The 15411-nt window shown below is 44.0% G+C and overlaps 1 protein-coding gene across 2 annotated transcripts in view; it reads left to right on the plus strand.

The window, feature by feature from the left end:
* The window catches only part of SLC22A23 (solute carrier family 22 member 23), a 179171-nt gene that overhangs the window by 33913 nt on the left and 129847 nt on the right, over positions 1-15411 (plus strand). For both annotated transcript variants that reach the window (XM_045189110.3, XM_024552311.4), the window contains exons 2-3: positions 2466-2569; positions 8140-8294. In XM_045189110.3, the coding sequence (XP_045045045.2) occupies positions 2466-2569; positions 8140-8294 (259 nt within the window). The remainder of the gene's footprint in view (positions 1-2465; positions 2570-8139; positions 8295-15411) is intronic.

Here is a 15411-nt window from a genome sequence, read left to right on the forward strand (position 1 = left end):
CAGCAGCTGGTGCCCTCCTCAGCAGCAGCCTGGAACCAGGTGTTGCCCCTCTCTTGCCAAGAATGTGCCAGGCTGAGGCACAGGCAGGTGTGGTATGATTGGGCTATTATGATTACGGGTATCATAGCACTTCCTCTCCCAGGTTAGCCAGCTGTGCTTATTGATGTAGCTCTTAGTCTTGAAGTCAGTTACCTTGTGCGCAGGTTCATGTGCTGGGCAGCGAGGAGAGGAAGCAACTCAAGGACGGCCTCAATGTCTAAACCTGCAGGGGAAGCAGATACACACACACTGTTAGTTATGATGTTGTAACTCACAGTATAGGCAGAGCCTGCATTCCTGAAGTTACAGGTTGCACCCTGAAAGCTGTTTATTATTAAAAATATATTTTCTCCTAGAAACAATATATACATGAATGTTGGTTTTCCAGGCTTACTGTCAAAAGCCCACTTAACTCATGAACTAGTTTTACAGTCCTGAATTTGCAGTACACAAGAATAGCCAATGCTACTGTGCGTGGTTCGGGCAGCACTTGGCTGCACGCTGCCCTTGAACCTCAGCCCGGGACTGGGAAGCTCATTCATCGTCTTCAGGATGGCAGGGAGATGGCAAGGCCTGGCTGGCCAGTGGTTCTCAGACTTGAGCAGGCATCGGAGTCACCTGGTTAAACTACCTCTACCACTTACTTCATTCTGGAAGTCCTCATTCAGGGGTCTGGGGTGGGGCTCAAGAATTTGCATCTCTAACATATTCCCAGGTGCTGTCACAGAGACCACACTTTGAGGACCACTGGAATAGCCAGAGGAAGAAGTCACACATTTAAGAACGCCTGTATTTGAATTCTCAACGATAAGGTTCTATGCAACCAGCCCCAAACACATTAGTGCCCCACTCCCCAAACACATGGAAAAACGTGGACAGCAACACACCCCAAACCACCCCCGGCTGACAAGGCCCTTTGCAGTCAGTGTGTGAGGGCATTCCCTTTCTTCCTGAGCCTAGCAGCGGCCGTCACTCTGGAAGCTGGTGAGGTAGATGAGTTAGTCACTCTCCCCAGCTCTCTGGGAAGTTGGAAATGCCTTGGGGGCATCAGTGAGCAAGTGTGTGTCCCAGGGAGTCCAGGGAAAAACGTGACAGGCAGCTGCCTTCCTGTTTTGACTGGGCCAGGTGCCTTTCTCCAGAGTCTGTTGCAGAAATTCAGCTTTTTCCAAAGCTCAATGAGCTGAGACCCACAGCTAGGAACTCCTGGGGATCTCCATCACTTTCCAGAGATTGACCTGAGCTTACGGTGCCCTTTGAGGATCCCCCACATTGTACTCTGGGTCTCAAGATGGACAGAAAGGGGAATATATCAGAGAAGGCAGAGCTAAGATCAGATCTCAGCCCAACCTTCCATATAGCCCACTCCACCCCCTGCGAATCCTGTATCTGCCTCTAAAACCTCTGTTCTGAACTCCCCACTCCCTTAACCCCACTCTGCATCCATCCAGCTTCCTTCTTCCCTCTCCCTCCCCGCTGACCTGGAGTAACTCATGCTCACCAGAACTGAAAGCTTTAGCCACTTCTTTCCACAAGACAGGGCGATTTGTACCACTGAGGGGGGCGGGGATGTGGGTGGGGGGCTGCAGTCTTTAAAGTGCCATCTGCAGACTGTCGTCCTTTGCCCTTGAGCCCAGAATTAGCTGTTTGGGGCCCACTGGGACACACGTCACTTCAAGGGACAAACATACGTTTCTCTCCTGCTTCCGCAAAAGGAGAAAAGAAAATTTGGAGGGTTATTTTATTTGTTTATTAAATAATAGAGCGTAATCGTGAAAATAGTCTATATGTTGTATCCACTAACTGATCGGCTTTCTCTCTAAGTGGAGCAGATAGCTTTAGAGTGGAACTTGGGAAAACACAGGGGATAAGTACGTGGAAAACAATACGAATGCTCAGTTAAAGTTGATATTTCAACACTTGCTATCAACCCTCTTTATTCTTAAAGCTACTTGTGGAGTTTGTGGAGTTTTGGAAAATGGAAACACAAAACTTGTCTCTAATTTCCTCACCCCATTATGATGCCTGGTGTAAAAAGCTGTCAAGGCCTTCCTGTCTGCTGGGCCGTGCAGCCGCTCATGGCTGCTGGTGACCAGGAACCCTGGACTCCTTGGCCGCTCCCTGCCCCTCAGGTTATGTTCCCTGTGGTAGCCGGGACAGAAGGAACACATCCCCAGATTTCATGGGGGTCCTTCCTGCAGACTTTTATAATCTGCCTCAGACTAAAACATTACACTGCCTTCTGTAGGCAATTATATTTCTTGTTGGAGTTTCAAAAACATTGAAGAGAGTCTTAATGGTGTATGTGACATAACGCTGTGAACGGGGTCATGGTCCTCACCGCAGTTGTTGTTTTGCCCTTATGACTGACTACCGCCAGCATCTGTGTATGTGTCTCTCTGATTTATTTTCTATTTGCCCCTCTCTAGTGGGATCTTGTGTGTGATAATGCCTGGAAGGTCCATATCGCTAAGTTCTCCTTACTGGTTGGATTAATCTTTGGCTACCTAATAACTGGATGCATTGCTGACTGGTGAGTACCAATGTGCCCGCACACGAACCTTTGGAAGCCACAGCAAGACTCTGCTGGCTAAAGAGGAGTGGTTAGTGTTAGCTGCTGTCACTGAGTCTTTTCTCTGTCCTGGTGTTGGAGCCAGAGCAGAAAAGCCGAAGCCGTCACCTAGAAAATTCAGAACTAAAAGAATTGACCAGTGCACCTAACAGAACCTTTTGAAGCAAGAATTTAAGTTCATTGCAATTCCCTAGCTGCTAGCATCTAGCAAAACCAGCCAGACAGAAAGAGCCTGAGGATGCATGTTCAGGGCTTTCTGGGCTGAGCCCTGAGGGGTTGGATGTAAAAGACACATCAAAAAATGAGAGGAGGACCTAGTGAACTTAACAGGTAGGGTTGTGCTGATTAGCACCTCAAAATGCCCTACAGATTTAGAGAAGGATAGTCTTTAAAGTTCTCTTGGCCAGTGGACAGCTCTGTAGGGTCCATGGGGAGCTGGACCTGGAAAAGAGGACTGCATTTGGATAACAGATGCACATTTCAGGCAGAGGCAGAGTAGTAACCAGAGGGGAGCATGAAGCTGCTTTACTTGCGTGGGTGAGGGAGTCTAAGGGTCTGGATAAAATGTGTGGATCAGAATGAAGTGGTGAGGTTGGTAAGGTGCGGGGGGGAGGTGGTAGCAGAGGTGGTAACGATGCAGTTGCTGACAGTTCCTGACTGATTACCCTTGCCAGGTACTGTGCTAAATATTTCCATACATGAAAATATTTCATCCTCACGGAACCCCTGCAATGTAGGTACTATTATTACTTCTGTCTCATAGTGGAAAAACAGAAGCACAGAAGTTTAAGTAAAATCCCCAAGTTCCCTCAGCTTTCAAGCTGGAGAGCCAGGATCTGAAACCAAGCCCCAGCGTTCCAGTGTCTACCTCCTCACAGGTGTGCGCAACACTTTCCTTTAAGTACTCTGTGCTCCTGAGGGCAGCAGCGGTGATCCGGCTGAGCAACGAGGCAGTTGCCCAATGTTGGCAGGGTTTTCAAATAACGTGACCACTCAGGGAGAGAGGCGTGGGCTAGCTGTTCCCCCTTGACATTCCTTTATCTTTAAAGAACTTGTGTGTGTGTGTGTGAGTAAGAACATCTTGGACCCAGTGACATAATAAGGACCAGGAATGATGCAGAGCAAACTCCCCATGCCTGTGGCTGTGCTTTGTGGTGACTTCTGTACCTGGTTAGCTGAGAAAGCTGGCCGAGGCAAGAGCCTGGGAGTACAGAGCAGCAGGTGGAGCCCAGCAGGGTTTTGACACCACTTTCAAGTTCTGGAAATTTCTTTCTAAAAGCTAGCATCTATTTGGGAGGTCCTTGCATTAGCATGTGTGATTTCCTGTGTGTTCCAAATTTGCTTAATCATCATTTATAAAGGTTTCTTAAGGATACATTTCCTAGGGATGGTAACAGAGAAGCTGCAAATGACCTCTGGAAAGCTATGCCAAGGCCCCCTTGGATATTTTTTTTTCTGGGGGCCAGTGGAGGGGGAGCACAAGTTTTTTTACCCAAATACTTGAGCTTAGAGGTTTTCAGAGTAAGCTGAGCTGATCTAAAAGATACTCTAACCCCAATATTTTAACCACAAAGGCTTTTGTTTCCCAGAAATCAGCACTGAAATAGCTTAGGAAGATACAACTCACATCACTTCTTTCTAAAAACAAAAATGCAGACTTGACTCGGGTTCTAGTTTCCTTCTTCAGTGATTTTTATAGGGAAAGCAAATACAGACATTTGTTAATAGTAGTCTATAATGGGGTTTAAATTATTCAGAGGTTGTTTTGTGAGTTCTTACTTCTTACACATACATGCTGTTTGGCCTCCCTGATCACACACCAGGCCTGGTGACAAAAGGCAGAAGAACGTGGGGTCTTCCTTCATGAGTAGCCAGGGTTTGGGGCTGTGGATCCACTCCTCTGCAGTTGCTTTGCCAAGGCCCATGGTGGGTGGGCGTGGGTGCCCGAGAGTCAGGACAGAATGCTTTGTGCTGCGACCTGTTGAACATTTTGAGTGGGCCTCAGTTCCAGTTTGAAAGTCTGGTGTTTTCCACCCCTTATTGATTTATTTTTGGCATTGTACTCCCAGCTAGAGGCTCACTGGAAAGGAAATGAGCACATTTAGAGGGAACTCCGGGTTCCCCAGCCGTCAGCCCCGCTTCATGGCTGTATAGGGAAGTTGTTGGAGTCATGGGTTAGGCTTTCTGAGATTGCAGTCAGCATATAATAAGACTTAAGTAGTACGCTTTTTTCTGTAAGAAGTTACTGTTTCCCATACACATTTTGTTTGGAGACATACCAGTACATTATGTGTTGTTATACAATGTTTTTAGTAGTGTGAGGGAGTGGCCCTCTCCATGGCTCATGCCACATGACCCCCTTCCCCTCCATTGTTGGTTTTTTTGCTACATGGTCTGCATTGCTCGCTCCAAGAGCCCTCCGTGCCCTTTTTGGGCTACACTGGAGGTCCCCTTGCACTCTAGCTCCTGGCTCAGCCCAACCAGTGGTGGAGGGGGATGGGGGGGGTCGGTGGGGGAGCCTTACCTAGAGATCTGAGGAAAAGAGGAGAGTGAGGTGGGGGCATTTTAATCCCCAGGTAGGTCTCTGCAGAGTTGCCAAGGGCCAGCTGCTTCCATCAGGGATCCTCCACATGCGGCCTCTCTCCCTGGGTTCAATGACTGTCCTTCCTTCAAATTCCCTGCTGCTGATAGCCCCATGGTTTCTCTCACAGCTTGCCCACCCTTTTGCAAATAATCCCCTTATAATAAAATCTCCTCAAATGACTTCATTTGAGTGGGACATCTGTTTCCTGGTGAGATCCTGTATTACTTTGCTGTGGCTGCTGTAACAAATTACCACACATTTGGTGGCTTATAAATTAACTTACAGTTCTGTAGTTCATGCTGGCTAAACTCAAAGTGCTGGCTGGGTTGCATGACTTTCTGGGGGCTCCAGTAGAGAATCCACATCCTTGCTTTGTCTGGCTGCAGAGGCTGCCCACACTCCTTGGCTCAGGGCTCCTCTTCTAGCTTCAAAGCCAGCAAAGGTCATCAGGTGCTTCTCACGCTGCCATCTCTCTAGTTCCCTGTAGCCAAAAGAGGTCATCCATGTCCTCAGATTGGACCCACCTGGATAATCACATCACCTCAAGGTGTTTAACCATAATCACATCTGCAGAACGATTTGCCATGAAAGGTAACATATTCACAGGTTCTGGTATTTAGGGTGTGGACATCCTTGAGGGACATTATTCTCCCACCACAGAGCCTAACTATCAAGCCTCTGCATTACAGATTTAGGAGTGTGATTTTGTCCTTCATCTCTGAAGGGGTTCTGCTCTGGGGGAAGCCAGTTCACACTAAAACTCCAGTGGTTGTAACTAACACTTGCTGACCACTTGCTAAACCGCTTGCACTTATCTAGACCTGACCACAGCCCCAGTACCTTGGCATTGACTGTCTTTACTAAAAAAAACACCAGGCTCGTTTGGGCAAGTGTGGTCTTTCTCAAGACGATGTACTACTGCAGTGTGGTGAGCCTGGATTCAGGACCAGAGTGCTTTGACTTTGAAGACCATGATTACCCCACACTTCATAATAATAACTTTGCCCACTGATTTTAGCAGTACATTTGGGAGGGAAAGATTTAGAACAGTTTCTCCAATTTAAAAACAAAAACAAATGAACAATAAAACATCAAGGATCTTTTCTGAAGTATCAGAACAGAACAAACCATGTTTGGTGGCATCAGGGGTAGAGACACGCAGAAAGGAGCCATAAGAGCTGCAGCATTTAAGTATTTGCTTTGCGCCGGGCATTGTGCATATTATGCCCATTGTCTCTCTCAAAGGTTTTAATGATGCTGTGAGGTAGGATTGTCACCCCCATTTAGAGACGTAAAGGCAAATAGAAACTGGTAAGTTAGAGTTTGTTTTCCTTCATTTTAGGAGGAAAACTAAGCCATACTGTAAACTTATTTCTATAAATTTGTTGGCTCTGGACAAAATTATTTATTGTCTTTCCTGGTAAGGGCTTAGTGATTCCTAGTACCAGTCAAGGAAGTAATGGCTAAACCTTCCAACAGAATTGTTGACTTACATTGGCATTGGTCTCATAGCTTGGCCTCATTTCACTAAGCTAGTGCCACTATGGGGAGTGTTGGAAGCCTAAAATATTCTGAATGAAATTGTGTCCTATAGTCTCCTCCCATCCCCCAAATTACTTGAAATTACCTTCATCTCCTTCATGGGGCAAAGCCACGTATTACTGAGCATTGCTTTTTTGTTTTTCAACAGTTTTACTGAGAGGTAATTTACATACCATAAAGCTCACAATTTAATTAATTTTAGTATATTTACAGAGTTATACAATCATCACTACACTCTAAGTTTAAAACATTTCCACCACCCCAACAGGAAAGCTCATGCCCATCTACACTCACTCCTCATTCGCACTCCCAGCCCCAGGCAACCAAGAATCTGCTTTCTGTTTCTCTCTGTTTGCTTTTTCTTGGCTTTTATGTAAATGCCTTGTCATAAGTATGTTTAGGCGAATCCAAGGCATTCAGCTACCCTTGGGGTGTTTGGGCTACCAGGCATGGATTTTCTTCCTTTGGCAAATAGAATTTCTCCAATTTCTCTATGAGCTGTTTTTCTAGTTTAAGTTAGTTGTGTTATATTAATTCATATAATGGAGATTCCCCCCTAATAAGTTGATGAAGGAAAATCTGGAAGGTTATGAGGGGAGGGCTGACAAACCAGTTACTTCCCATTCCCATGGACCACCCCTGTTGTCCTCTTAGCCACGCCTAGAAGCACATCACACCATAGTGTAGCTGATCTTGCTTGGCTCTGTAATCCACCAACCTACTTTGTGCACTGCTTTTTCCAGAAACACAGTGGACTGGGCTCCTTCCAACCCTTTACTGCCTGACGGGCTTTACTTTCAGGTTCACAGTTATTCTTTAAAGTTCAAACTGTCTTAGTTAAGTCTGTGATCTCTTAAAAATTACTTCTCATCAAAAAGCTGAAACAAACAGCAGCTGGCTTGGCCCTGGCTCTGATAGGCTGTGTGTGAGGCCAGGTATCTGACTAGGTACCAGCCCTGACAAACGATATGAAGCGGCTTTGCTCAGTGTCTGTGTTGACTTTGGAGCCAGTTCCAAAGGTCAGTAATTTCTCAAGACATTTTACGCTGGGTGTGTCAAGGTTTATGTTTGGGGAGTTATTGATTTTGTTACTCTTGCCTTGAATTATCCTCCTATATATTTAAAAATAGACTTACCAGCAGGAATTGGGTTCCTGTTTCAATTCTATTATGTAGTAGCTCTTTAATCTATGCCCTCTTAGCTATAAAATGAGGGGGTTAGACTAAGTTTCCCCTGAGGGCTTTTCTATCCCTAAATATACCAAAGTGGGTCTCAGTAGTAGGAAGACTTTTAGCCCAGTACTCATTCAGCACCTCTGGAACACCTGGTGGATACTGGGTTTTAGCGTCTAGCATCACGGCCCTGTTTAATGATGACTCCTAACTTTTTCCTTCTCTGTATGCAGGGTTGGCCGGCGGCCTGTGCTGCTCTGTTCCATCACTTTCATTCTGATCTTTGGATTGACCGTGGCACTGTCAGTGAATGTGACAATGTTCAGCACACTCAGGTTTTTTGAAGGATTTTGCCTGGCTGGAATAATTCTCACCTTGTATGCATTACGTAAGTAGGAGCCTTCACAACTAGTCTTGAAGAAATTAGTAAAAGAGCTTCTGGGAAGGGGGCTCTCTGTGCTAGGTGTTTGGAATGGCAGTCTTTTGGAAGCACAGACTTTAATGGCATCAACTGTTGTGGAAAAGCTTTCTAAGGTAATGTCATCCAACACCCACCCAGTCTACTCCAGTCTCCAGCTTGGGCTGAGGGTACATCAGAGGACATAGAGGGTGTCATAATTGCTTGGAGAAGCAAGGATCGGCCCACAGCTGATATGGAGGGGCTTTTGCTTTCCTCCAGAATTTTCTGTGTTAATGTCCTGTGCACTTTCAAGTCGGACACGTAATTAAGCATCCCTGTATTTGGTTCCAGAAAATGCACACCAACTACCTGCTACCACTTAGTCTGAAGTCAATGTTTTAATTGACTATTACATTTTTATTTTTTTATTTGTTTTCTCTGTAAGGCTATGCAGGGTCCAAATTACCTACATTCTCGTGTGCCTAGATATGGCCTTAAGTCATCTGGTCTTGAACCCTATGCAATGGTACTGGAAGAGTAAACGGCAATATTTGTTACTATTCGCTCTTTTAGGGTGAAGAAAAATTTCCTTCATTAATCCATCATGTTTATTGGCTGTACTAACTCCCCCGTCAAGTAGGGTTGTGTTTCATTTCTTTGTAGTTGGTGTTTTCTAGAACACAGCCACAAACACATAAGAAAGAAGGTTTTAGGCACGAATGTTTTCACTTATATTTTTTAGTTTTATGCTTTCTAATCACCTGGTGGAAAAACTGTTAGGAATAACGTAAGATGATTTGTAATGTGTTTTGTCTTTTTCTTTCCCGTTGACAGCATGGGTAGGAGTCAGTTACAGGTCAAGTAGCAATTCCCAGTGAGGTCAGATAAAAGTAGGTCTGATTCTCTTAGCTTTGCTTATTAAAAACTCGACATCCCTTTTGGATAACCTGAATTTTTATCCCCCTGTTATATAGAATAGAAATGCAACCATTTTGTAACATAGTTTTAGAGTCATAAAGAGAAATGGGCTGGGAAAAGGCTAAGGGTGTATTCTCTAAATCCTTAGTTGGTTTTGTCATCCTCCCCCAACGCTGAACTGTTGCCAGTTTATTTTCATTTATTTTGGACCCCTTGTTGCTTAGGAGGGTTCTGTAGAAATATAAGTGTTCAAGGTCAGTGGGTCTACGTCATGGCTGTTTGGAGGTTTTGTTTCTTTGAACAAGATGAGTATTGGGCTTAAACATTTCCAAATAAAAGGCCTGTGCCCCGTTTTCTGGCCCTGCCCACCCATCGGCCTGTGCAGAGGAGCAGGTTCCCCACCCTTTTTTGAGGAGACTCCGGGCCTTGCTCTCAAATACTCTCTTGCCTTGTATATGGCAGGTGTGATGGGGTCTTCTCTTCAGGCAGCCATCCTTGTACGGCTTCTGGTTCTCACAGGAGGATGTCAGTCCAGTGCTTCCTGGTGGATGGCCTTAAAGGGGACAGCTGTGTATTCTGCCAGAACAATAGCTTCGCTTCAAGAACTTAGCAGAGTATATAACACATGAGTACTTATCAAACTTGGTGGAAAGAATGTAAATGGAAAATTGCCTTAAAGCAAAGATGACATACTGGTTTCGTTTTGCATGCCATCGGCTAATGATTGATTGAGGCTGCCAGGGAACTCAGAGAAGACTTCAGTGGACCCATCGGGGCTCGGCTGGAGAGAACATCTTGATCCACTAGCCATGTCTGCCTGGGATGAGGAAGGCGGGTGGGGAAGGGCTGCACAGAGTTGACACTCCCCATCTCCACAGATCCCCCCTGAATTAGGCCAGACCTGAACTGAATCATTTCAGCCTCACGTAGAGTCATGTTACTACTAGAGTTGTGATACCATGCCATTGACTCTGTGAAATCTGTTGCTATATTTACAGTAAAAAATGAAGCTAGGGTTGTTTTTTCAAGAGATTACATAGTAAGCTCTTTATAGTAGGAAGTTCTCTTTTATTTCAGAACCATACAAAGAATGTGCTTACCCTTGGAAGCTGCGGTGCTTTTATCTCACAGGCACAGAATTATGCCACAGGCATCTGCAAACTTTTTTTTGTTGTTGTTGAAGGCCAGATAGTAACTGTTTTAGGCTTTGCAGGTCTGTCACAACTACTCAACTCTGCTGTTGTACCACATAAGCAGCCATAAGTACCGTGTAAGTAATTAGGTATGACTGTGTTCCTATGGAATTTATTTGCGGAAACAGATGGTGGGCTGGCTTTGACCAGCAGGCCATAGTCTATTTCAGCCACTAATTCTAAGTGCGTCTTTCTCTTTCCATTGACTGCTAGGAAGCAAGAAGCTTGGAATCTGATCTTCCACGTGTGTGGGCCTGACAAACTGAGCTTTAAATTAGGCCTCTCTCCTATTTCATCTGAACTTTCCTACTTTAATTTCTCCTTTGTCCCATTTCCTGTCTCCATAATTATTTTATTATATGTATTTGTAAGAGCAACCTTAATTTTTTTCTGAAATAAGCAGGGCATAAATAAATAGTTGTGCTTTCTTTGATTGGGATTACAAAGGAAACGTCATGACAAGTCAGTGTCGCAGTGAAAAACTCCAAGTATCAACCAGTAGCTTCCTGTCTGAGCTAATACAGTATCTGGTGTAGCAAAGTTAAAATAAAACCAAAGGACATAAATGGTTACTTGGAGTTCATTGAGATAATATTTAAACAATATAAATAGAGGGCCATTGGTTGAGAGAGGACAGAAGAGCTAAGCTTGGCAAGAGAGAATCGAAAAGAGGACATAAAGTTGTGATGGGCAGACAGGATTGGGACATGGTGCGTGCTGGGCTGGGCTGGCAGCCCGTCTCTGTCGATCGTGGATGAAGACACAGACTGCTGACGAGTAGTTAAGAAACAAGCTCCTGGTCAATGGGGCAGGTGACTCAGAATTTCCAAATTAGTGTACTTGCTAGCATTTTATACACGTGTACTATCTGTCTTAGTTAATGCTTAAGAATTTATTTTGCTTAAAGGCAGGTATTGATAATCTCAGTCACGGGGTTGAAGTATTTCTTGGCTCTAGAGAAAAGTTTAAAACTTTTGGGCATTGATTATTTGGAAGATACATTTTCAGTGGTCCTGACTTTTTCTACCTCTTCAGCCATAAGGTTCTCATCTCACTTTAATGCATCTGCTGCAAAGGACTGTACTTTCTCAAAAGAGAGCTGGGTATCATTTTTTTTTTTTTTAATCTTGCAGGTGCTTGGCAATATTAGTAGGGAAAGTAAGGATTTTTGCAGATTCCATTTCTTGTATAGCTTGCCATGTGGGTGTACTCTGAGTTTTGAGAAATGCTGCTGACTTGAGTAAGTTTTCTGCTTGATATGCAAAGCTGCTTAAGGATTTTTTTCATACTTTGGAATTTGCCCTGGCTGGTGTGGCTCACTGGATTGAGTGCCAGCCTGCAAACCAAAGCGTCCCTGGTTCAATTCCCAGTCAGCACATGCCTAGGTTGTGGGCCAGGTCCCCAGTAGGGGACGAACGAGAGGCAACCATACTTTGGAATTTTCCTAAGGTACATTCTAGTTAACATACCTTTAAACTTTTGTTTCCTTCAAGTCAACAAAGGGAGACTTGGTTGTATGATTAGGACATAAAGAGATGACTGGCATCTTCCCTGAGATTCTTTACGTGGAAGCAGAGTGCACACTGGCAAGAGCAAGAAACAAAAGCTGGGAGGGTTTGTGCAGCGCTGCGTTTGGTTTTCCTGCCGCCTCTGAGGCCATTTGAAGACACTGAAGTAATTAAATATACTTGGGCTACATCAGTGGCCTAACTGTGTGCCTTTACCTCTGGACAACAACAAAAAAGTAGAAATCCTAGCTGGGCAAGGCCAGGGATCCACAGACCAAGAAAAGAAGCAGTTGATCACATTCCTTTGTTTATTAAAATAAAGGCTTATCAAAAGCTAAAGAAAAAGTCACTTTTCAATATAAGCAGACATGATTTGTGATGGTATGAATTCTTTTTCTAACTAGGATTGTAACATTATAGGCAGGGTCGTACAGCATTGCTTGAGATGTGTCTTTCTTCAGAAGAGGCTGGTGAGAGATTATTGCTCTTTGATTTGATGTTGGGTGTAATAAGTCCTCTGGGAGAGAAGTATTTTTAAAATATAAAGAATTTTATTGTTTTTCTTCTCATTTCATCAATGTCTTCCCCCTCTCCACCATTAACAACCCCTCCCCACCATTTGGGATAACGAACACTACTTTTTGTTGGCAGAGAGTGTATCTTAGTTACTGTGGGCAAATGAACTTTTTCTTTTTTGCCTTATAAGAATGAATAATTTTCTTGAGAAATTCTCTTAAAGCTTCATATTCTCATTATAATAACTCTCATACCAAGACAGCTTAAATAATTGGATGAATTTTTTACATAATCAAAGAGTGACCATAAATTTCATAGGTGACTAAGTTACTGATTACTTTACAAAATTAGAAGCCAAGTCTTAGCTGGTAAATAGACTGAGAAAAATCTGGAGTTTGCTCTGGGTGGGGTGGTGTTCTCTTTCTCACATCGCATTCATAGTTTTACACTCTCACTGAAGTGGTTCAGTAATTTCTAATGTGCTGGTATAAGATGACCTTTCCTTCCTCATATTGCATATATTTCTATAATTTGATATTTTTCTGAACTACTATTCCTTGGAACATATTCAGTCTACAGGGTTATTAAGCATCAGAGCTGTGCTGCGCATTTCAAAAAATTCGACAGAATCAAACGGCTCCATGCCGTGAGTCATTGACCTGTGGAATGAATAAAATGGAGACTGTTGAGTGGAGGAGTTAGTGGAATGGAGTTACTGTTGGCTCCAAGTGACTTCAGCTGTCTTGCGCTTCACTTCTTCTGGGGAGCAAATATTTGCATTGTATCTGGGTAAAGGGCAAGTTTGACATGAATGCATGCTTGGTTATCATAATTTATAGGTCTCTCTCTCTCTCCCCCACCCCTTCACCCCCCACCAACTTCAGACACCTGGGCCTTCCCATTGGCAGTAAGCCCCGGGAACCATCACCCTATGCTTCTGATGGGATCAGATCTACTGACACAGCTTTTTCCACCGAGTAAATGAGTCACAGTTTACAAAAAGCCTTTGACAAATGATTTTATATATTTTTAAAAAGCTTCAGAAGAATTTTGGTTTTATCCAGGTTCAGACTGGGAGAGCTGGGAAATCAAATTGAGGTTTCATTGGTCTTTTTGTTCACCAAAAACACGTTACTACTAATCCAGCAGACAGACTGTGAAAAGCAAAGGAGCAAATGTATAAGCAAAATGTACTGAAGCATTTGTCCTCCGCCACCCTGTCTTTCCTCTGTCAAGCCTCCGAGGAGTCACGCGACTCCTGGCGTGAGCATGGAATGTTGAGTGACAGCAGGACTCCTGGTTAGGGGCTTCTAATCCCTAGGGCAGAGGCGGTGTGGCAGCTGTCAGGGCAGTGCCGGTCATTGGTCTGGGACTAGAGGGGTGAGTTATCCAGCAAGGAACCCCAAAATGCAAACTGAGGACTGTTTTTTCTCAAAATTGTTCCAGCCCTTCAAATAAAAATTATTAAACCTCTCTCTATTCCTACTTACACGTTAGCCCAAACTTGGATTTATAGCAGAACTTTTCTTTGGAAAAAAATGAAATGTCTGTATGTCTTCTAAGGATCTGTAAGGATGTATCACCTTATCGGCATGTTAAAAATGAAAGGGCAGAAGCGGAGTAAGTGCTTGTGGGGTATCACTGACACACATCCACCCACTTTTCTCCTGACCAGAAGTTAGGGCAAGGAAGCATGTATATGTTGCCTAAGAGGGTGAGTAAGCTTCGAAGTTCACATTTCTTTGGGTGTTTTGAATTCATTGAAGATAGTCTTGTCTCAGAGGAAAGAACTGCAAATCTGGCATTTTAAAATTAGCGTATTTGGATGCCTTTGCCACATAGTAGAGGAAGTTGTTAAAGCTGCGTGTGTTCCTGAAGACTAACTTTCCCCCAGACTGGAACTTTAGTTCAAATGCGTGTGCACTTCATTTGAAACAGAGCTGTTCACCACACTAAAAGGCGAGGTGGAAAGATGTGGAAATCAGGAGAGCTGAGCTGTGGTGTGAGCTCTGCAGCGGACCAACTCTGTGTCTGTGACAAATTGCTTTATCTCTAACCTTTAGTCCCCTGCTCTGTAAAGTTGAGGCATGGGTTTTCAAACTGCACCATGGAACTGTAGACCCCTTCCTAGAACCATTTGTGGGGAAAAATGGATAGAAAACAAAAACAAATGGGTTCTATACGACAGCATTTAATACTGCTGTAAAAATAAAGTAACAACAAAACCAAGTGGAAAAACACTAGTCTTGTACCTTCCAATTTTAGAATACTGTAGCTTTTGAATTCTAAGCTCAACCAGTAAGCCTTCAATGTAGAAGATTTCATAGCTCCGGGGTGGGGGGCATGAAACCAAGGGTGCTTGCCCCCAAGTTGTGTTCTTTTCAAGGCCACACTAATACGGTCACTGGACCTCCATCCTCGTTGTTTGTGAGGCTGCTGCCCTGTCTACCAGGGAGAGCCGGGAAGAGATGAAGTGATCAGGAGGATGAATGGTAAACAGCCTCTCTCTCCCCATGGTTCTGGACCTCATGTCAGCAGCTTCACCCCTCCTGGCCCCTTCTTGCTCACTTTGTGCTCTTTTCTTACCATACTTTTGCTTGGTAGACTCACAGGTCTTCTCCGGGAATCTTACTCTGCAGAATTTTCTCACCTGGAAAGATAGGATGGGACATGAAGCTAAAAGCTGTGCTGATTAGAAGAGAGGGGTAAGAAGAAGTAAGAGAGCAATATTGGACTGATTTTATTTTATTTTGCTTTTTCAGTCTCGATATAAAATAAAAGGGAGAGTAAATAAATCAGTCACCTGGAAACCACATAAAGAGCACCAGTCTTCTTCAAAATATCCGAACATATCTGGTGGGAAGTAAAATCATTACTGATTTGCCAAGGCTTACATTAGCAAAAAAGAATCTTGGCTGAGAGAACAGAGAGAAATATAACTCAAATAATTTAGAGCCATCATATAACTCA

Source organism: Desmodus rotundus, chromosome 3, assembly GCF_022682495.2.
Source record: "Desmodus rotundus isolate HL8 chromosome 3, HLdesRot8A.1, whole genome shotgun sequence".
Taxonomy (NCBI): Eukaryota; Metazoa; Chordata; class Mammalia; order Chiroptera; family Phyllostomidae; genus Desmodus; species Desmodus rotundus.